This window comes from Podarcis erhardii (assembly GCF_964252035.2).
Source record: "Podarcis erhardii genome assembly, chromosome: 3".
Taxonomy (NCBI): Eukaryota; Metazoa; Chordata; class Lepidosauria; order Squamata; family Lacertidae; genus Podarcis; species Podarcis erhardii.
In genome coordinates this window covers 124,554,789-124,577,004 of record NC_138507.1, presented here as the reverse complement: position 1 = coordinate 124,577,004, position 22,216 = coordinate 124,554,789, and the positions used below count along the sequence as shown (strand labels likewise).

General features: G+C 48.5%; 1 protein-coding gene across 1 annotated transcript; it reads right to left on the bottom strand.

The window, feature by feature from the left end:
- Window positions 1–9,737: 9,737 nt before the first annotated feature.
- Window positions 9,738–17,382, bottom strand: LOC309337810 (uncharacterized protein). Its single transcript, XM_081854679.1, has 5 exons — window positions 16,670–17,382; window positions 16,410–16,491; window positions 15,794–15,876; window positions 14,624–14,750; window positions 9,738–12,127 (listed from the first exon to the last, which is right to left on the bottom strand). The coding sequence occupies exons 1-5, from the start codon at window positions 17,093–17,095 to the stop codon at window positions 10,716–10,718; spliced, it is 2,130 nt and encodes a 709-aa protein (XP_081710805.1). The 5' UTR covers window positions 17,096–17,382; the 3' UTR covers window positions 9,738–10,715.
- Window positions 17,383–22,216: the final 4,834 nt, after the last annotated feature.

Here is a 22,216-nt window from a genome sequence, read left to right as displayed (position 1 = left end):
TAGGCTCTGTTCAGAGCAGGCCTGGGAACCGAATCTTATCTCACTCTTGGACATGCTGAACCACAAGGCTCCTCGACCCTTTCTTGGGAAGGGTGCCCAGAGTCCACAAGAGTCCCAAGACAGGAGCTTTCTGTTCATGCTCAGAGGACTCCTGAGGGAGGAGAAAGGGGAGGGAACTGGAAGGGGAATATATGCTCTGTGCAAATGACTGTGAACCGGTGCTTGTTTGTGAATGATCACACTTGCTCCTTCTACCAGTTCATGGATGGTAGAACTAAAGCTTTTTCTCCAAAACTATTCCTTGAGTGTCTGTTGACTCCCATCTCCCTTTCCCGGGCGCAATATTTTTCCCACCCGAGGGCAAAGCCTCATAAGGCCACATGGTGAGGGACCAGATTCTCCTCAGAGAGGCTCCATCCAGAGCCCCTTCTCCTCCCTCAGCCCAGGCCTCTCCAGATCCCTCTTTCTGCTTCTATCTCTCCAAAGGAGCCCTGGCTCACTTGAAGGCCTCTTTGGGGAAACTTCGCTTTTCTTTTCTTTTCTTTTTTTTCTTTTTAAATAATATTTTAAATTTTACAAAAAGAAAATTACTATAAAACCACAAACATCAAAACACCAACAAACACCAACATACAAACAAGTAAAAACAGGAAATCAAAACACAGCCAAAAATCAGGAAGAAAAAAAAATATTACAAACCTAAGAAAACTTAAGAAAAATTTAACCTAAAAAAAGAAAAAAGAGCTCTTTTCAAATTCATATCCTTCATAACCTTATTTTCCTGACTTCCACCCGCCTTCCTTTCTTGTATTTCACTTTAAAATTAATTTAGCAAGTTCATTCTTATTAGTTTTATCCTTTAAAGAATTCCTTAACATATTGTATTGTTCAAATTTTCGTCCAATATCTATCCCTTTTTTCATACTCTTATTTATCTTATTCACTAGTACCCCTTTGTTTCATTTCAATGTCCTCAACATTCAAAAATTTTACAATGTTTTTGTAGGTAATTTTTAAACTTCTTCCAATTCTCTTCCACCGACTCTTCTCCCTGGTCTCGGATTCTGCCAGTCATTTCTGCCATTTCCATGTAGTCCATTACTTGCATCTGCCATTCTTCCAAGGTGGGTAGGTCTTGTGTCTTCCAATGCTTTGCGATGAGTATTCTTGCTGCTGCTGTAGCGTACAAAAAGAAAGTTCTGTCCTTCTTTGGCACCAATTGGCCGACCAGGCCCAGGGGAAAGGCCTCTGGTTTCTTCAGAAAAGTATATTTAAATACCTTTTTCATTTCATTATAGATCATCTCCCAGAAAGACTTAATCCTTGGGCACGTCCACCAAAGGTGAAAGAATGTACCTTCAGTTTCTTTACATTTCCAGCATTTCTTGTCGGGCAAATGGTAAATTTTAGCAAGCTTGACTGGGGTCATGTACCACCTATACATCATTTTCATAATATTCTCTCTTAAGGCATTACATGCCGTGAATTTCATACCTGTGGTCCACAACTGTTCCCAGTCAGCAAACATAATATTATGTCCAACATCTTGTGCCCATTTGATCATAGCAGATTTTACCGTTTCATCCACAGTATTCCATTTCAACAGCAAGTTATACATTCTTGACAAATTCTTAGCCTTGGGTTCTAACAATTCAGTTTCTAATTTTGATTTTTCCACCTGGAAGCCAAGCTTTTTATCTAAGTTATAGGCCTCACTTGAAAGTAATGCAGCCAATCTCGCACCTTATCTTTAAGTTTCTCATAACTCTGCAGTTTCTATTTATCACCCTCCTGCTCCAAAATTTCCCCCTACTTTGGCCAATTGGTCTCCATATTAAGTCTTTTCATGGCCTTTGCCTCCATTGGTGATAACAACCTTGTTTGGGGAAGCTTCGCTTTTCATGGCTGATGTTTTACTATGGTTTTTATGTGCTGGAAGCCACCAAGAGTAGCTGGGGAACCCAGCCGGATGGAAGGCGTACAAATGATGTAATAACAATTATAATCATCAACATCCTCATCAATAATTTGCTCTTTTCCCTTCTCTGTCCCTGACTGAAAACTCCCTCAGAAACGGCTCCTTTTCTTTTCCCGCCCAAAGTGCTGGCTCCGCCCCTTTGACTGCTTGCTGGGCAGCCAATCAGAGAGAGAGAGAGAGAGAGAGAGAGAGAGAGAGAGAGAGAGAGAGAGAGAGAGACTCCGGCCCCCTTGTGGCCTTTCAGGGGAACTGCACCCCCACTCCGGCCTGGCTCCGCTGTCAATCACCGGCTCCTCCCGCCTTCACCCAGAGACTTCAGATGGCAGAGGAGGAAAATGACTCTCGAGGAGGCTGAATCTCAGCCCAGCCAGAGGCGCTCCTGACTTGGCGCTTGGGGGGCCACGGGGACTGGTCTCCTGTTCGGTCCTCTTTCCCCTCTGTTCCTGGTTTGGTTTAGACCCCTTCACGAACCAAGAACCCGCATCCTGTACTGACCCGGGCTGCCCAGATCTCGGCCCATTTTGTGCAAAACATGTCTGAATGGAGGGGGGGTTACTTCCCCCTGAAAGGCAGCTGAGGCTTCGCTTGCATCTGGAGGAGCTCTGCCTGAGAGGCGAGGGAAGTTTTTAATCTCTGGTGTTTTATTGCTTTTAAAATATTTTATGGAAGCCGCCCAGAGTGGCTGGGGAAACCCAGCCAGATGCGGGGGATGAATAAATAATAATAATAATAATAATAATAATAAATAATAATAATAATTACAGTGGTACCTCGGGTTAAGAACTTATTTCATTCTGGAGGTCCATTCTTAACCTGAAACTGTTCTTAACCTGAAGTACCACTTTACCTAATGGGGCCGTGATTTCTGTTCTCATCCTGAAGCAAAGTTCTTAACCCGAGGTACTCTTTCTGGCTTGGCGGAGTCTGTAACCTGCAGCGTCTGTAACCCGAGGTACCACTGCATTGTTGTTGTTGTTTTTAGCCGCTCTGAGCCCGGCTTTGGCTGGGGAGGGCGGGATATAAATAAAATGTATTGTTATTATTATTTCATTATGATGATGATGATGATGCTGATGATGAGTCGTGCAAGATAACCCGGCCCCTGAGCCCTCCGGAGGGCCAAGCAGGGAAGCCTCCCCTCGCCGCCTCCTGCCCCCCTGAAGGGGGGTCCCTCTTTGAGCAAGCCCCGCCCGGCATCCCGGGGACCCCGAGGCGCCCCGAGGGGAGAGGAGACTCACCGGAGGAGACAAGAGGGAGTCAGGGAGGGGCTCCGGAAGACCCGCCCCCTTCCTTCCTTTCCTGTCCTCTCTAGGAATGCGGCTCAGCTGCTCTTAACCCTTGGCGCGCCCAGCTGGTCCCTCGGTCTCCTTTGGGGGGAGGAAAAGGCTGGGCCCGAAGCAGGGAGCCGAGAAGGGCCAGAAGAGCCCCCTGCCCGCCCCGGGATGGGCAGGGTGGAGCAAGAATTTATGTGTAGGTTGCGGGGGGGGGTGCCCCTTCAGCAGATCTCATGCACATGCAGCCCACTACCAAAACCAGCACAATCACTTTTGTGACTTGTCCCCACAAAACACTTCATCACAGTTTCTTCCTGTCTCTTCAAAGGGCCTCTGCTGCAGGATACCAAATGTAAGAATTCACTGATAGATGTATCCATGTACTGGCTCACTGGGAAAACTTCAGATACTCATCTAGACCTGGTTACAGATAGGTAGCCGTGTTGGTCTGCCATGGTCAAAACAAAATAAAAAAATTCCTTCCAGTAGCACCTTAAAGACCAACTGAGTTAGTTATAGGCTCATACCTATAACTAACTCAGTTGGTCTTTAAGGTGCTACTGGAAGGAATTTTTTTATTTTGTTTTCATCTAGACCTGTGAGCTCAGCTACTCAGCAGCCCCTCTGCCTGAGGGATAATCCCTAGCATCCTGATACCTGAGTGCCGGACAGGTAGCCATTCCAGAAATAACAAACCCAAAAGGGTGGGATGAACTTGGCTGGGAAACAGGGAAATGTAAATATCTCTTTTGTTCCACTTGATGGGTGTTTGGTGGAGGGCAAGGGGAACCATGGGGCAGGGTCCAGGATGCTCAGATTCCTGCCACCAGACCTTCCCTTTCATGATGTAACCGTGATGTAGGAGTGGTGTAGTTTGGGGGGGTGTAAGATGGGGATTAGCAGCTAATAAAAGTTTGGGGGCTCTTTTGTTCTGGGCTTCCATCTTGTTCCACCTGGTGGCAGGTGGGAGTCCTGTCACAACAGTCTTCAATCAAGACCAAGCCCACTTGCTGCTCTTTTGCTCTGGTATTCCTGGATGGTGTCCTTGTTTTTTTGTCCAAGGGAGCCCTCAGATTTCTCCGTTAACAAGGGCAGGAAGCAGGGCGAGGGTGGCTCTCATCCCGGAAGACGCCGCCTGCTTGGGACTCCTGCTTTGTAGAATACAGGATTGTCCTGAATTTCCATGTAAAATTCAATAGGGAATGATCCAAGAGAGTCTGGGAGAATCTGATGCTGCCAATACCAAGATGAAAGTCTGCCTGATTTGCATGTCCACATGCCTGTCTCAGAGAATGGGAAAGCAGAGCTCTTGAGACAGGATGGCAAATTTGACCTTATAGGCCAGGGGTAGGCAACCTAAGGCCTGCCTGGGGGGCGGATGCAGCCCAATCGCCTTCTCAATCCAGTCTGCAGACCGTCTGGGAATCAGCGTAGAATGTGTCCTTTTATTTAAAATGCATCTCTGAGTTATTTGTGGGGCACAGGAATTTGGTCTTTTTTCTTGTTTCCAAAATATAGTCTGGCCCCCCACATGGTTTGAGGGACGGTGGACCGGCCCATGGCTGAAAAAGGTTGCTGACCCCTGTTATAGGCCTTACTGGAACCTGGTGGGATGAGACTCTTGACTGGAATGTGGGAATTGAGGTGTATAACCTGTTCAAAAGGAACAGGCCAAACAGGAAGGGAGGAGGAGTAGCATTATATATAAAGGATGTGTACACTTGTGAAGAAATCCATGACCTGGAGCCTGAAAATCAGATTGAGAGTATATGGGCAAAAATGGTTGAGAGATACCACAGTGACCTTACAGTGGGGGTCTGTCATAGAGCGTCAAGCCAGACTGAAGACTTGGGTGATGCCTTCCGAGAGCAGATGACCAAACATAAAAAAGGAGAGAGATAGTAGTCCTGGGGGGCTTTGATTTCCCCAGCATCTCTTGGAACTCAGAATCTGCCTCCCTGACAATTTCATTTCCCAACACTAGGATCACCCGAGGCCCTTCTCTATGTCCCCTCTCCCCGAGAGGATCAGAGCAGTGGCGTAGCGTGGTGGGTGCAGGGGGGGCCAGCCGCACCGGGCGCAACATCTGGGGGGGGGTGTGCTCACACTCGCAGCTCTCTGCCCCTACCTGGCTCACTCACTCTAGGGGGCGCAAATTACTTGCCTTGCCCAAGGTGCTGACAACCCACGCTACGCCACTGGTTCAGAGGGTGACAAGAAGAGAACCAGCCTTTTCTGTGGTGGCCCCCTGTCTGTGGTATGCTCACCCCAGGTAGCCTGGCTTGTTAAGCGACCACAGCAGCACCACAAATATATCCTAATATCCTTACCTTCTAAAGTCTCTCTCTCCGTCTCTTACACTTGCTCCTCTTTCTCTCTTTTAATTCCGTTTCCATTCTATTCCTCTCTAGATCAATGTTTTGGTTTGGAATATATATATATATATATATATATATATATATATATATATATATGCTTTCGTAGATTTTCACGGGTACAGGAATGCAGGTTTTGGTGTCCTCGGGTGTCTTCCCGTGTAAAAGTTGGGGTGTCTAGGCGACGTTTCGACGAGGTCTCACTCGTCATCTTCAGGCTGGTGCTTTCGGCTTCTTGTTACTGGAACAGAGCAGGATCTCAGTGTTTGAGTTCCTATAAATACTGTAGAGGGGGTGTGGTGTATAGCCTCCAATGTTCTGGGCAGAGAGGAAGTTCCCAGGCTAGTGTGCCTTTTCTTCTTTTGTTCCTTAATTACTTGAGAGATATCTTGAGTGATTTCTTGAGTGATATCCTGAGTACCACTTAGGTGGGTCATTAGGTGTGGATTAGTTGTTAAAGTCTTTGTGTCTTGACCTCTTGAACTTTGTGAAGAGTTTTCCTGAGAAGATGGCTGTACTGTACTTAGTTGTGCTCTGGCTTGGCTTCGTGTATAGGGGCGAGCTGTGGTTTTGTGGCTTGTGTCAGCCAGATCTGTGTAGGGATTGCAGGGGGGTGCAGCATCCGGAGGTGCCACCATGGATTGGCTACTGGATGGTGTCTGTAATTCATCTGTGGAGAGGGTCTGGGTCAGTCTCAGACCCTCTCCACAGATGAATTACAGACACCATCCAGTAGCCAATCCATGGTGGCACCTCCGGATGCTGCACCCCCCTGCAATCCCCCTGCAATCCCTACACAGATCTGGCTGACAGATCAGGAAAACTCTTCACAAAGTTCAAGAGGTCAAGACACAAAGACTTTAACAACTAATCCACACCTAATGACCCACCTAATGACCCACCTAATGACCCACCTAAGTGGTACTCAGGATATCACTCAAGAAATCACTCAAGATATCTCTCAAGTAATTAAGGAACAAAAGAAGAAAAGGCACACTAGCCTGGGAACTTCCTCTCTGCCCAGAACATTGGAGGCTATACACCACACCCCCTCTACAGTATTTATAGGAACTCAAACACTGAGATCCTGCTCTGTTCCAGTAACAAGAAGCCGAAAGCACCAGCCTGAAGATGACGAGTGAGACCTCGTCGAAACGTCGCCTAGACACCCCAACTTTTACACGGGAAGACACCCGAGGACACCAAAACCTGCATTCCTGTACCCGTGAAAATCTATGAAAGCAAATATATATATATATATATATATATATTTCCATATTCTTGTTACCACCTTTGATGACTCACTTTTTTAGCAACGGCCCTAGAAAGGAAAGAAATTAAATAAAGGTTTTGCTTCCATGTAAATAAATGGCAAGAAAAGCCTTCCGTGCTCACATTTGGACAATTTTGCACAATTAGAAATAAATGGGTGACATTTTTTTCTTTTATGGATCTCCCCACAGGGTAAAAAACCAGAAAGAAATATACCATCCAACTTCTCTCTTTTTAATATTTATATTTTATTGAACATTTTTGGAAGTGAAATGAAGTGGAAAAAGTCAGAAAACGGTCAAAACAAAACAAAGCAAACTGCTTGAAACTGATACTTTGCAATATATAAGTAGTCTGATTATTGTAATAGTATAAAACTATGACCAATTCACTGTGCTTTATAGCAATGCATTCCAAACATCATTCTACTTGTCCGTACACAATCTACATCTAAAAGCAATCTGTTCATATATTGCAAGAGTAGTCCTATCTTCTACCTATTATTCCAAGGGAGTCGCAGATTTATCTTTCCAGTGAATTGTGGCAAGGATTTACTTCTACACCGCTTGGCTGATACCCAGCAGAGGGAACACCTTTCAATAAAACACAGAGCCAAGGGAATAACAGCAAGTCCAGTTAGGGTTAGGGTTTGCAGTCTGCCCTATTTTCCTTTGTATAAGAACAAGCACGAAGGAAGCCTCCCAGCCTGTTCACAGGTCCTTATATGTGAAAAGAGTTGGTCCTGGCAAGTATTAACTGCTCTCAATCTTAACCTGTCAGCTGCTATTTGTCCAGATTTTAATTTGTCTGAATTAGTTTTAAGATGTATTTTAATTAATTGATGCCTGCTTTTATGTATGCTGTGTTATTTATATGATGATAGCTGCTCTGAGCCCGGCTCTGGGCGGGGTACAAAAAAATTAATTATTATTATTATTATTATTATTCAAAGATTTTGAAGTTTGGAGGACTCTCCCACTGCTTGTAGGCCAGGGTTTGCTGTGAATCTTGCCTGATGTGTTTGGGATTCATGTCTCATCTTGGAAGTCCAACAGGCAAAATAGCTATGCAAATAGTGACGATGATTAGCAGAATAGCTCACCATCTGATGATTTAGTTTAGTGTTAGGGCTGAGCGATACTTTCTTTTCAACATTGTGATATATCAGCAGCTACATACCGGTGTATGCTGATATATCATGATGACTGGAATTTATATTGGCTGCTTCTTCCCGCCTTAGGGAAAGAATAAGCAGCCAAGATACATGGTCCAGCTCTACACAGTGAGCTACTCAACGGTAGACCACTGGTGAAACTGCTGCCGCTCCTGAGTCCCTCTGCCTCCAGCACAAGCCAAGAGTGGTGGTGCTTTTGTTTGCAATTATACCTCCAAGTGAAGCTGCCATTGCATTCTGCCCCTCATACCAGTCCTGGGCAATGTATCAATCAATAACCCATTCCTATTTAGTGCAGAAAGCAGCCTGCGTGGATGTTGCTTCCTTGTTATCTTTGGGAAATTATGTGGCTGCATTTTGGGGTGGGAGGAAAAAGATGTAGGGCAGAATCCTAATAAGTTAAAAAGTTGGTTGCTCCTATTGGGTAATCAGCAAGAATAAAAACCTCTCACCAAATAAAACTGTATTTAACTAATTAAAGTCAGGGGTGAAACTTGGGCACAGGAGGACTCCTCCTCCTCCTCCTCAAATCATTACAAAATTCCGGCTCTTTTCACCAATACTTTATCAAGCCCTGACGAAGCCTTCACCTATGTCTTGAAGGTGCAAGATCCCTCAGTTAGAAGATCCATATGCTGCAAAGTTTTGTTAAGTTCTACCATCGCAGATTACGAGCAAGGAATGCTCTCTCATATAAAAAGCCTTCTGCATATAGAACATTTTCAAGTTAGAGACACAATTGCTTTTTAAAAAAATCAGTTGTAGTGCAGCAATGGAGACAGGTTTTTCCTACTGTCTGGGGATAGGCAATCTGTGGTAATATCACAAATTTTATGGTTTTTTTTATAGCATTTCTAAAATCTGTTGCTTTTTAGGGGCTAATTAGCTAACTGCAAACCACTGTGCTAGAGGCTTGGTTGGTTGCAGGCCCGAGGGTGTGGCTCCTGAGAGGAAGCCAGGCTGAACGAGGAAGTGAGCAGAGGAAGGAGTTAGCAACCAGCAGCAAACTTAGCTTATTGCAGCTTCTGGGAGCTCATGAACAGAGCTCACAAACAGGCCTCCCAAACATAGGCATTTGCGAGGGCATTTAATGGGGAGGCCCAGAGTATTGTCCCATGGCATGCATAGGACCAAGAGACATGCAGGGCGAGGGAGCTGCTGCAGTGACCTGCAACACACGTGCCATGCTTGTCTTTCTGCCGGAGAACATACAGTTGTATACCTGCAGCAAGTGCAAACTGGTTGTCTTGCTGGAAGAGAAGGTACAGAAACTTGAGGCCCTCCTAGTTATGCTTTGAGCTACAGGACAACATGCCAAGTTTCTTGATAGAGCGGAGTTGACTGTGATGCAAGAGCAAGACCGATGGGGTGGCCCCAGGCTGGAGGAAGATCGCCCACTGCAAAAGACCAACCCCTGGAGGAATGTGAAACACAAAAGTAGGACAGTCATGAACCACGCTTTGTCACTAGAGCTGCAGAATGGCTTCTATGCTCTCACCTTGGACACCAGTTCTGGACCAGAGGAGCTAGGACAGCAGTTGCCGACCTCAGAATACACCAAGGTGGCTGTGAAAGGTGCAGAGCACAGAATGATTTCTGCCACCCCCCAGAGGTGGAAGAGACAAGAGGAGATAGACTTCCCTGTTTAGGGAAGTTTTTAATGATTGATGTTATAATGTATTTTTACTCTTTTGTTGGAAGCTGCCCAGAGTGGCCGGGGAAACCCAGCCAGATGGGCAGGGTAAAAATAATAAATTGTCACTATTAGCATTATTAGTATTAGTATTATTAGAGGAGTCCTTTTTCATTCTTGACCTAACTCCTTCAGATGCACGGCTACTGATCATGGATGAGTATGCTGATAACCCACTTGCTATCTTCCAAGGAAATGAACTAGGCAACTCCAACAGACAAGAACTCAAGAACAGCACTTGTAGACCATAGAATACTCTAAGGAGGTTTTGGAAGGTATAGCATATCAAACAATTCCTGCCACTGCCCAGAGGAGGAGACGTGGTGGTGATAGGTGACTCCCTACTGAGGGGGGCAAAAGAAGTAGTGTGTAGAGAAAATAGGATGTCCCAGATGGTATGCAAAGATTCACAATGTGACAGAGAAGTTGCCATGTCTTTTAAAGCCAACTGACCACTACTCCTTCCTTCTGATTCATGTGGGTACAAATAATACTAACACGGACAATGTATATCAAGGGACTGTGAGACTCTGGGAGGAAGCTGAAGAGATGTGGGGCACAGGTGGTCTCTTCACCACCAGGCCTTCCTGTTGAAGGTCGGAGCCGGGGAAGAGAAAGGAAAATACTGGACACAAAACAGTTTGAGAGAGTTGGGCATGTTTTGCCTAGAAAAGAGGAGATTAAGAGATGTGATGGCCATCTTCAAATACTATAATTCTCCTTGCTGTGAGTTCTTTGATGGAAAGTGAGAAGTTTCTTCCATTTGAAGCTCTTTCCACATTCTAAGCACTGATATGGTCTCTCCTCACGGTGAATTCTTTGGTGGGAAGTGAGATGTTCCTTCCTACTAAAGCACTTCCCACATTCCACGCATTTGTGTGGGTTCTCCCCTGCATGAATTCTTGAGGTTTGACCTCTGAAAGAAGCTCTTTCCAAATTCCAAGCACTGCTATGGTTTCTCCCCTGTATGAATTCTTTGATGGGAAGTGAGATTTCCTTTCCTACTGAATCTCTTTCCACATTCCAAGCACTGATATGGTTTCTCCCCTGTATGAATTCTTTGATGGCATATGAGCTGAGCTTTCTGCCTGAAGCTCTTTCCACATTCCATGCACTTATAGGGTTTCTCCCCTGTATGAATTCTTTGATGGGAAGTGAGACTAAATCTCCTACTGAAGCTCTTCCCACATTCCAAGCACTGATATGGTTTCTCTCCTGCATGAATACTTCGATGGGCTACCAGCTCTGCCCTCTCACTGAAGCCTTTACCACATTCCAAGCACTCATATGGTTTTCCCCCTGTATGAATTCTTTTATGGTAAGTGAGATTAGACATCCAGGCATAGCTCTTTCCGCATTCCATGCACTTATAGGGTTTCTCCCCTGTATGAATTACTTGATGGGCCATGAGGTGAGCCCTCACACTGAAGCTCTTTCCACATTCCAAGCACGGATGGGGTTTCTCCCCGCTATGTGTTCTTAGATGGGAAGTGAGATTGAAGCTCCTATGGAAGCTCTTTCTGCATTCCCAGCACTGATATGGTTTCTCCCCTGTGTGAATTCTTTGATGGGAAGTGAGACGTTCCTTATGGGTAAAACTCTTTCCACATTCCAAACACTGATACGGTTTCTCCCCGCTGTGAGTTCTTTGATGGCAAGTAAGTTTGGAGATGTGATTGTAGCTCTTTCCACATTCCAAGCACTGATATGGTTTCTCCCCTGCGTGAATTTTCTGATGGAAAATGAGATAGGACCTCTGACAGAAGCTCTTTCCACATTCCAAGCACTGATACGGTTTCTCCCCTGTATGAATTCTGTGATGGTAAGTGAGCTTAGCCCTCTGAGAGAAGCTTTTTCCACATTCCAAGCACTGATATGGTTTCTCCGCTGTATGAATTTTCTGATGGGAAATGAGATTGGACCTCTGACTGAAGCTCTTTCGACATTCGAGGCACTGATATGGTTTCTCCCCTGTATGCATTCTTTGATGGCGAGTGAGATGGGTCCTTTGACTGAAGCTCTTCCCACATTCCAAGCACTGATATGGTTTCTCGCCTGTATGAATTCTTTGATGGGAAGTGAGTGTAGCCCTCACACTGAAGCTCTTCCCACATTCCAAGCATTGATGGGGTTTTCCCCCGCTGTGCTTTCTTTGATGGGAAGTGAGATTACCCTTCCGACTAAAAGTCTTTTGACATTCCAAGCACTGATATTGATTCTTTCCAATGGGATTTATTTCATTGGAAGTGGAATAGGAGCTGTGATTGATGCTCTCTCCAAACTCCAAATATTCATACAACTTCCCCACTGTGTGTAATTTGTCGTGGTCTCCCTTGTTCACAACTTCCAGTCCATCACCACCTGCAAAAATGAGAGATTAGTCTCAGGAAGAAATGGAGCCCCAACTTATTAAACAATGCTAATAAACACTTGTGATAGACAACTAAAGGAGTTAGATTTGAGGTTTTACTACAGGTTTAATGAATGCCTTTTTTGACTGGCATTAAGAGAGAGACATATCGATGGAAACCTGAGATTCAAAAGGCCTGGCACTTTTCAGGATGGATTTTGTTTGGCTTAATGTAATAATAATAATAATAATAATAATAATAATAATAATTTATTTATACCCCACCCATCTGGCTGGGCTTCCCCAGCCACTCTGGGCGGCTTCCCAAAAAATATTGAAATACCATAATACATCAAACATTAGAAGCTTCCCTAAACAGGGCTGCCTTCAGATGTCTGGTAGTTGTTGTTCTCTTTGACATCTGGTGGGAGGGTGTTCCACAGGGCAGGCGCCACCACCGAGAAGGTCCTCTGCCTGGTTCCCTGTAACTTGGCTTCTCGCAGTGAGGGAACCGCCAGAAGGCCCTCGGAGCTGGACCTCAGTGTCCGGGCAGAACGATGGGGGTGGAGACGCTCCTTCAGGTATACAGGACCAAGGCCATTTAGGGCTTTCAAGGTCAGCACCAACACTGAATTGTGCTCGGAAACGTACTGGGAGCCAATGTAGGTCTTTCAAGACCGGTGTTATGTGGTCTCTGCAAATGCTCCCAGTCACCAGTCTAGCTGCCGCGTTCTGGATTAGTTGTAGTTTCTGGGTCACCTTCAAAGGTAGCCCCACGTAGAGCGCATTGCAGTAGTCCAAGCGGGAGATAACCAGAGCATGCACCACTCTGGTGAGACAGTCTGCAGGCAGATAGGGTCTCAGCCTGCGTACCAGATGGAGCTGGTAGACAGCTGCCCTGGACACAGATTTGACCTGTGCCTCCATGGACAGCTGTGAGTCCAAAATGACTCCCAGGCTGCGCACCTGGTCTTTCAGGGGCACAGTTACCCCATTCAGGACCAGGGAATCCTCCACACCTGCCCGCCTCCTGTTCCGCTAAATTGCAAACCACCTGAAAAAGTCTCCTGCTGCTGTTTTCTGCAGATGCAATAGAGGCGGCGAAAAAAGTCTCCTTCGCTGTCGCTATCGCCACTTGGTAGGATTGACGTTGAGCTCTAACCTGTGTCCGGTCAGATTCGGAATGAGTTATCCGCTACTGGCGCTCTAGCCGTCTCAACGATTGTTTCATTGCCCTCAGATCCGTGGAAAACCACGGGGCTGTCCGGGCTCCATGCAATCGGAGAGGGTGCTTCAGAGCCAGACTGTCGATAGCCCTGTTTAACTCCACATTCCAGGGGGCCACCAGGGAATCAGCTGAAAGGCCATCAACATGGGATAAAGCATCCTCTACCACTCTCTGGAAACCATTTGGATCCATTAAGTGGCGGGGGCGGACCATCTGAATCGGTCCCACCTCCCTGCAGAGGGGAAGGGTTGTGGAGAAGTCCAGTTGCACCAGGAAGTGATCAGACCATGGCACTTCTTGCGTTTCGCTTTTACTTAGTGTCAGATCAGCAACATCCATAGAGGTGAACACCAGGTCTAAGGCATGCCCGCGGCTATGAGTTGGGCCAGACTTATTCAGGGACAGCCCCATGGAGGCCATGCTTTCCACAAAGTCCCGAGCAGCCCCTTGTAAGGTCATGTCAGCATGGATGTTAAAATCCCCTAGGACAACCAAGCTAGGTGTCTCCAGGAGAAAATGCGCCACGACCTGAAGCAGCTTGGGCAGGGAATCCTTGGTGCAGCGGGGAGGTCAGTACACCAAAAGGAATCCTGTACTGCCCCTATTGCCCAACTTCCAGAACATGCACTCAGAGAACTGGGTCTTCCCAGTAGGACGCCTGGTGCAAACTAATGACTTCCTAAAAATCACTGCAAACATGACCTGGGTTGCTGTGCGTAAGAGAAATCTGGTGGGCAAGCAGAGGCAAGGACAGGCCCATCTGCTTCATCCAACCAAGTCTCTGTTACACATGCCAGGTCAAGCCCTCCATCCATGATCAAGTCATGGATGGCAGTGATCTTATGAATCATTGACCTGGCATTGCACAGCAGCACCTTCAGGTCGTGTGGGTATCCCTTGCTGATTCCAGTATCCGTCTGGTCTGGTCAGACCTGGAGGCAGGGATAGTCCACAGACAACAACTAAGCCTGCTTCCTCGGTAATGACATGGTCTGGTCTTAGCGTAACTCCTCCTCCTACCCATGATCACTGAGATCGGTTGTCCCAGTGCATCCCCCCCTGTGGAACATGCCCCAGCCATTTTGTTTGCTGGGACCCATTTGCAAGTTCAGTCATCTCTTTGATAAACCAATTAACCTGATAGAAGCAGGTTCATCTTCTGTCCCCATGATGAAGTCTACATTTAAAAAGGCAAGGGCAGCTGAGAGCAGCCTGATCATGGTTTTAAAAGGCAAATGTGGAGGAAGAAAAGAGATTATGATCCAGCAGGAAGCCTTACTGAGAGAGTCCACAATCATACGATTCTCCTCCATGACTTCCTTATGCAGAGCTCTCTGGTCAGGATCCAGCAACGCCCACTCCTCCTCTGTGAAATACACAGCGACATCTTCAAAGCACAGAGGACCCTGAAGGAAAAGGAAAAAGGTCCTCTTCTGAGACAGCATAAAGATTATCTACTACACATTGCTTGATTGTTTTCTGTCCGTTCATTGTTGTGTTGTTTTAATGGGATTACTTTGCTGCACATTCGAATTATAGACACTTACTTGAACATTTTAATTGTCTTCTTTTATTGAGCCCTTTAATGATGGGTGTCAGGGGACTGCCATCGGAACAGGGGAGGGATGCAGGGGGGCCATTGGGCCCCAGAGAGTCTCCAAAACTCCTGAGGAGCAGCGCCTCACCTCGCCAGGTTGGCCAGGAGGGACGCACGCCCCTTCCGTCGGCCAGCTTGCGTAGAGGGGTGAAACATAAGGGGGGAGGAGGAGGCTTGGGGTGTCGAAGTTCTTATGTTGGGGGAGAAACCGGAAGGGGCCACTCCCAGATTCTGCAAGTGACTGAGACAGACATGAACTTTGTAGATCTGCACTGTAAATAGTTTTTACAATAAAACCTGTAAAAGACAGGTTGGAGTCCTGACTGGTTCCTCACGAGCAACCAGCAGCAGCATCTGACAATGGGTATAAATCTTTGTGTGAATGGGTGGAACTCCACATGGTGTTCCTCAAATTATTATTTCTGTGGAAGTATTCCTGTTTGGCAGACAGAACGCTCCCTTCTCTACTCCCGCTGTGTGCTGCTTGGGGGGCGATGGGACCCTCCCTGTGCCCTAAAGCCAACTTCAAGGGGCTCATGGGGGCGCAGAGGGGGGTCTCCAGCAGCTGATGGGGCTACTTAATCCTGACCACTGTTTTTTATGGCTTCAACAACTGCTTAGAAGCCTTTTTTGATCAATATAGAAATATAACTGCAGCTACTGATAAATACAGAGAAATTCAGAAGGATAGTTGAGGTGAGGTGGCTGTACATTCCTTTCAGAACATAAACCTTTTCGAATGGCATTGTCCATCTTTGTTCAGGACAGAGGAGGAGAAATTATTTCTGGCCCAGAGGCTCCCTGGCTGGCCCACTCCTCTGTCTCTTTCTCCAGAAAGCTCTTTCCCCATACCAGATCTGTTTCCACAGCTGCTGCTTCTCCTGCGTTCTCATGAAAAGATGGATGAGGAGGTCTGGGGGGCATCCATCTCTCATCTGCAAGAGACAAAAGTCAATGGCAAGCCATCAGGTCCTGCGTCTCTCAGAAGTTCAGCATAAAAAAATTCCTTCTAGTAGCACCTTAGAGACCAACTAAGTTTGTTATTGGTATGAGCTTTCGTGTGCATGCACACTTCTTCAGATACACTGAAACAGAAGTCTCTTTCAGCAGCCTGTTTCAGTGTATCTGAAGTAGTTTGCATGCACACGAAAGCTCATATCAATAGCAAACTTAATTAGTCTCTAAGGTGCTACTGGAAGGAATTTTTTAATATTGTTTCGCCTATGGCAGACCAACACGGCTACCTACCTGTAACTAGAGATAAGTGCCATAGATGTGCCATGGAAAAGGTCTTGCTTGTTGAGTGCATTTTGACATTGTACCCATTTCAAATTTTTGTTCTTCAAAATACATCTGCCCCCCTTTGGGCTCTTGGCCCCAAGTGCCTCCCCCCCCCCTAAAGATGAACAGAACCCAAAGATTAGTTTCAAGATCCACAGAATGAGAAGAAAGACGAGTTCCTCCTTACCCAGTGGCCTCTCTCTGGCGTCCAACGGAGTCTTTTCTGCCTCACAGGACTCCAGGCCCATTTCCGCAAAGAGACCCTTTCCCTGAAAGAGTAGCAAGGATTTAAAACAGAGAATGGGGAGAAGGATTAGAAAAGGAATGATCGGAGCAGATCTCATCCCTTGCTTCTCCAAAGAGGGCCAGCCGTTAGGAGAGCATCTTGGAAGGCGCCCTGTCTTGCTTGGAGCCCCTTGGGAGGTTCCAGAGGAAAGTCTCTCTCACCTGCTGCTCTGCCTGCTTCCTCTCCTCCGCCTGACTCAGGAGGAAACCTTCGGCCAGGGCTACAGCCTGGGAACTGGTCTCTGCTCCGCATTCCCTCACCCAGCTCTCCATCTCCAGCGGAAGGACAGCCAGGAACTGCTCCAAGATCACCAGGTCCAGCATCTCAGCTTTCGTGTGCCTTTCCGGCTTCAGCCACCGACAGTCGAGGTGGTGGAGTCGGCTGCAAGCCTCTCGGGGTCCTTTGGCCTCCTGGGAGCAGAACTGTCTCAACTGCTGGCTCTGCACCTCTGAGCGGAGGGTGTCCTCCTCACCCAGGATCTTCTGCACTGAGTTTTCCCATAATCCCCCACTGCTCCCAGTTTGGAGGGCAGGGCCTCCTCCTGCTTCAGGGCCAGCTGAGTCTTGCTCATCCATCTGGGCTCTCATGAAGCCTCCAAGGGATCGGAAGGAATCCTTTCGTTTTCTGCCAAGTTCTGATGGTCCAATTTAGAGGTGCTAGCAAATCCTACAAAGCAAACATATTGGTCTGTTATCAGACTGATACATGGTCAGGAGAAGAGAAATGTTTCCTGAGCAAGCGTGGCTGAGTCTTGCTAGGAGCCAGGGCTGGACTGCACCACACCACACTCTGAACTTTCATTAACAGGAAAAAAGGAAGAAGAAAGAGAAGTAAGCCTCTGGCCCTGGTCTAAGGAAAGTGACCATGCAGAATTGCCTCATCGGAAAAGAGGAAGTAACTGAACGCATGGCTTCTTCAAGTGAATCCAGATCTCCAGGACCTGCTGAGCTGCATCCAAGGTACTGAAGGAGCTTGGGGATGTAAGCTCAGAGCCTTCATCTAGAGCTCTGAGGATTCTTGGAGAACAGGAGAGGTTCCTGCAGACTGGAGGGGGGCAGATGTTGTCCCCATCTTCAAAAACAGGAAAAACTACCGACCGGTGAGCTAATGATTGATACCAGGCAACCGGGGAAGGTCCTAGAACAGATAATTAAACCGTCAGTCTGTGAGGACTGAGAAAAGGATGCTGTGATTACTAAGACCCAGCAGGGGTTTCTCCAAAACAAGTCATGCCAGACCCATCTGGCAGCACCCAGATGATGGGCTGGGCTCCCTTTATTAGTGGCATTTCTATCCCACCTTTTTCTCCAAGGATCTCTGGGGGCATCCATATGTCTACCCCTCCTCACTGAGTCCCCACAACAATGGGGCTCCGTTCAAGGCGCTGACATGAGGGGTTCACTTGGACCCCAATCTCTGAGGAGCCTCTGGAGCAGAGCCCACCGCTAAGCACCAACTCATATGTCGCAGACTCATTATCGTTGACCCACCAAATTTCTACCGTTTGCCACAGGCTGTCGGGGGGGGGCGTCTTTTCTGAGGGAAAACCTAGTGATTTGCAGTCTGAGGCAGGAGTTGGTTAAACCAGAAAAGCTTTTTTTTTCTTACACAAAATGTTGGTGAAAGAAGGTTGGGTCAGGAGAGGCATTCTTTCAGGTAGAAGTTAAGTTATTATTAAACTAAACGGAAAAATGTCAAAGGCCTAAACACAGTAGTACAGGCGCAGCTTCTCTCCAGATCGGTTCTTCCACTTGAGGGAGACGTTGAGGAGTGCAAAAGAGGGGGCCAAATGCTTCCTGGCCTTGCTGCTCCTTCCCTAGCAATGGCAGACGTTTCCGTGAAAAGCTTTGGGCGCAGCCTCATTCTTTGCCTCCAGAGAAGGGAGCTTTTCGTCCTGGACCCGGTTCTCTGAGCAATGCCACTGCGGAGGTCTTTCCAAAGAAGATCACTGACCTCGGGGTCCCCTTCTCCTTCGGGAAGACCTCTCCCCTCCAGACGGGAAGGAGACCCTGGTCAGAGCATAGCTGTCAAGCTCCCCTTTTTTGGAGGGAAATTCCCTTATTCCAGCGCCGCTTCCCACTGCTCTCCCGGATTGTTAGATATCCCGTCGACTGTCCCCGGGACAGGGGAGGCTGCTGGTCCCTGAAACTCTGGTTCAGAGGGTCTTCCCCTGGCTTCTCCCTCTCCGGCCCCCGACTCAGCCCCCCATGTGACGCCTGTCTCTCCATCCGTCTGCCTGTCTGTCTGCCTGCCTGCCTTCCCCAGAGGCTCCACCGGCTCTTCCTCTGGCCAGAGACCAGATTCCCCTCAGAGAGGCTCCATCCGGAGCCCCTTCTCCTCCCTCAGCCCAGGCCTCTCCAGATCCCTCTTTCTGCTTCTATCTCTCCAAAGGAGCCCTGGCTCACTTGAAGGCCTCTTTGGGGAAGCTTCACTTTTCAGGGTTGACATTTTACTATGGTTTTATATGTGCTGGAAGCCGCCCAGAGTGGCTGAGGGAGCCCAGCCGGATGGGAGGGGTATAAATGATAAAATAATCATAATCATAATGATCAATAATCTGTTCTTTTCCCTTTTCTGTCCCTGACTAAAAACTCCCTCAGAAACGGCTCCTTTTCTTTTCCCGCCCAAAGTGCTGGCTCCGCCCCTTTGACTGCTTGCTGGGCAGCCAATCAGAGAGAGAGAGAGAGAGAGAGAGAGAGAGAGAGACTCCGGCCCCTGGTGGCCTTTTGGGGGAACTGCACCCCCACTCCGGCCTGGCTCCGCTGTCAATCACCGGCTCCTCCCGCCTTCACCCAGAGACTTCAGATGGCAGGAGGAAAATGACTCTTGAGGAGGCTGAATCTCAGCCCAGCCAGAGGCGCTCCTGACTTGGCGCTTGGGGGGCCACGGGGACTGATCTCACTCACTTCTGTCCTCTTTCCCCTTTGTTCCTGGTTTGGTTTAGACCCATTCACAAACCAAGAGCCCACATGCTGACAACTGGGCTGCCCAGATCTCTGCCCATTTTGGGATGCACAAATGAAACAAGAAGACAGCCTATTTATTTGGGCCTCTTATTCCTAAAGGCAGCCCTGTTTAGGGGAGTTTTTACTCACTAATGTTTTAATGTATTTTTAATCTTTTGTTGGAAGCCGCCCAGAGTGGCTGGGGAAACCCGGCCAGGTGGGTTGGGTATCAATAATAGTTTACTATTATTATTATAAAGGCCAATTTGAAGACCCCGGACCCCGTGGTGCATCTGCCAAGCAGGACCAGAGCCCTTTAAATTATTATTATTCTATTATAAAGCATAAGAAGAAGACCCCGGACCCCGTGGTGCATCTGCCAAGCAGGACCAGAGCCCTTTAAATTATTATTATTCTATTATAAAGCATAAGAAGACGACCCCGGACCCCGTGGTGCATCTGCCAAGCAGGACCAGAGCCCTTTAAATTATTATTATTCTATTATAAAGCATAAGAAGAAGACCCCGGACCCCGTGGTGCATCTGCCAAGCAGGACCAGAGCCCTTTCCAGAGCTACGGCTTCCTCCCCTGAATCCTGGGAACCGTAGTTTGTTCAGGATGCGGTGAGCGGACAGGAGAGCGCCCTCTCCCGCAATTCCTAGGGTGGTGTAACAACCCAGCCTCCTTGCCAGGGGACTTGGGGAACCGGAGCTGGAGCAGAGGGGGCTGTGGAGAGAGGGTCTCCCACTTACTCTCAGCTCTCGGAGGGGGCTGCCTCTTTCACCCCACCTGCACCCTGGGATTGATTTATCACACGTACAGACCACTTTCATCTTCCCAGGATCTCAGGGTGGAATACGTGATTCTCCTGCTCCCTGTTTCACCCGCACAACAACCCTGTGAGGAAGGCGAGGCGAAGAGAGACTGACTGACTCAAGCTCACCCAGGGAGCTTCATGGCTGAGTGGCATGTCCCAGTCTGGCACTCTAACCATTAGGCCGCACTGCCCCTCCTTCCCACCATGGCCTCTCCTCTTGGATCTCCTGCAGAAAGGAGATTCCGACTAAGCCTTGGGAGAAACCGAAGAGCTGCTGGGCCCTGTCACCCCCAGGAGAGATGGCGGCCTCTCCTTCCTTGGAGGTTTCTGAGCAGGAGGTGGGGGGCCGCCTGCAAGGGGGAACTGAGCAGAGATTCCTGCAGCGCAGGGGCTGGACTAGATGTCCCTGGGGTCCCTTCCGAGTCCCCAAGGCTCCTCCTCAGTCTGGGGGTGCAGATCTGAGCATTTGGGGAAGCCCCTGCCATTTAGGGGCCCCGCGGGGTCCTCAGTCCGGCCTCTGGACCAGCCTTTCTCCAGCTGGGCGCCCCCCCCCAGCTAGCCCGGCCAGGGCTCAGGGAGGAGGGGAGTTGTAGTCCAGCCCCAGCTGGGGAAACCCCCTCGCCCCCCCTTGGCCCAGCCCTGCCTGCCCCTCCCCACAAGGGGACCCCCCCCCCGGGGGGAGAGGAGACTCACCGGAGGAGAGCAGAGGGGGGGACAGGGAGGGGCTCCGGAAGACCCGCCTCCCTAGCCGTCCTTTCCCGTCCTCTCTAGGAAGGGGGCGCAGCTGCTCTTCACCCTTGCCTAGCCTTCGGCGCCCAGCTGGTCTCCTCTGGGGGGAGCCGGGGGGCCGGAGGAGGAGCCGAGAAGGGCCAGAGGAGCCCCCTGCCCCCCCCCCCGGGATGGGCAGGGAAAAGGCCGGGAGCCTGGGGGGCCGGGAGGGGCCAGGGCTAAAGAGCAGGCAGGGCCAGAGCTGGCAAGGGATCAGCAGCCTCCCCTGTCCCAGGCACAGTCCATAGTGTAGCCTTATGAGGCTTTGCCCTCGGGTGGGAAAAATATTGCGCCTGGGAAAGGGAAGTGGGAGTCAACAGACACTCAAGGAATAGTTTCGGAGAAAAGGCTTTTATTTCTACCATCCATGAACTGGTAGCAGGCACAAGTGTGACAAGTCACAAAAAGCATGCATGAAATTCACAGTCATGTGCACAAGCATATATAGCCCTTCCCTCCTCCTTTCTCCTCCCTCAGGAGTCCTCTGAGCATGAACAGAAAGCTGTCTTGGGACTCTTGGCCCCCTTCCCAGGAAAGGGGTTTCAAAGTGTTCAGATATGTTTCCATCTCTTGTTCTGGCATGGTTCCCGGACAGAAAGGAAGTTGCAATGTGGTTCTTTAGCAAGGCCAGAAGGCATCAGAAAGGCCTGAGAAACAATGGACTGTGTTCCCTCCCTTTGTTGCAATCTTTTTAGTTACAGCAAGCGGAATGTTTCTGATGCTTAGCTAATGCCTTTTAGCTGCTGAGAAAAATCATTTTGAAAAGCTCAGAGAAGCTTTGAGCCTGCTTTGGTGGGGGGTGACTTCGGGCCTAGGTGAGGTCACCTCTCCTCACCTTCTTTCAATAGGATATCTAACAATCCGGGATAGCAGCGGGAATAAGGGAGCTTCCCGCAAAAACCGCAAGGTTGACAACTATGGACAGGTCGTGGGGCGCAGGGGGTTCTGTGGTCTATAAGCCACTGAGACTTGGGCTGCCCAGCGGAAGGTCTGTGCTTCCAGTCCCCATGACTGAGCTCCCCTTGCTCTGTCCCAGCTCCTGCCAACCTAGCACTTCAAAAGCACACCAGCGCAAGTAGAGAAATAGGTACCACTGTGGTGTTTCTGGGCACTCTGGCAGTTGTCACGGTGTCCTGTTGCACCAGAAGCAGTTCACTCCTGCTGCCTAAAGCTGTCTG

Excerpts from the sequence above, each read along its gene's own strand:
- LOC309337810 (XM_081854679.1), bottom strand. The coding sequence starts at position 17,095 with ATGAGAGCCCAGATGGATGAGCAAGACTCAGCTGGCCCTGAAGCAGGA. Across the intron at positions 15,877-16,409 it reads CGCCAGAGAGAGGCCACTGG|ATGAGAGATGGATGCCCCCC; the intron begins GTAAGGAGGAAC and ends TGTCTCTTGCAG. Across the intron at positions 14,751-15,793 it reads CAGCTGTGGAAACAGATCTG|GGTCCTCTGTGCTTTGAAGA; the intron begins GTATGGGGAAAG and ends CTTTTCCTTCAG.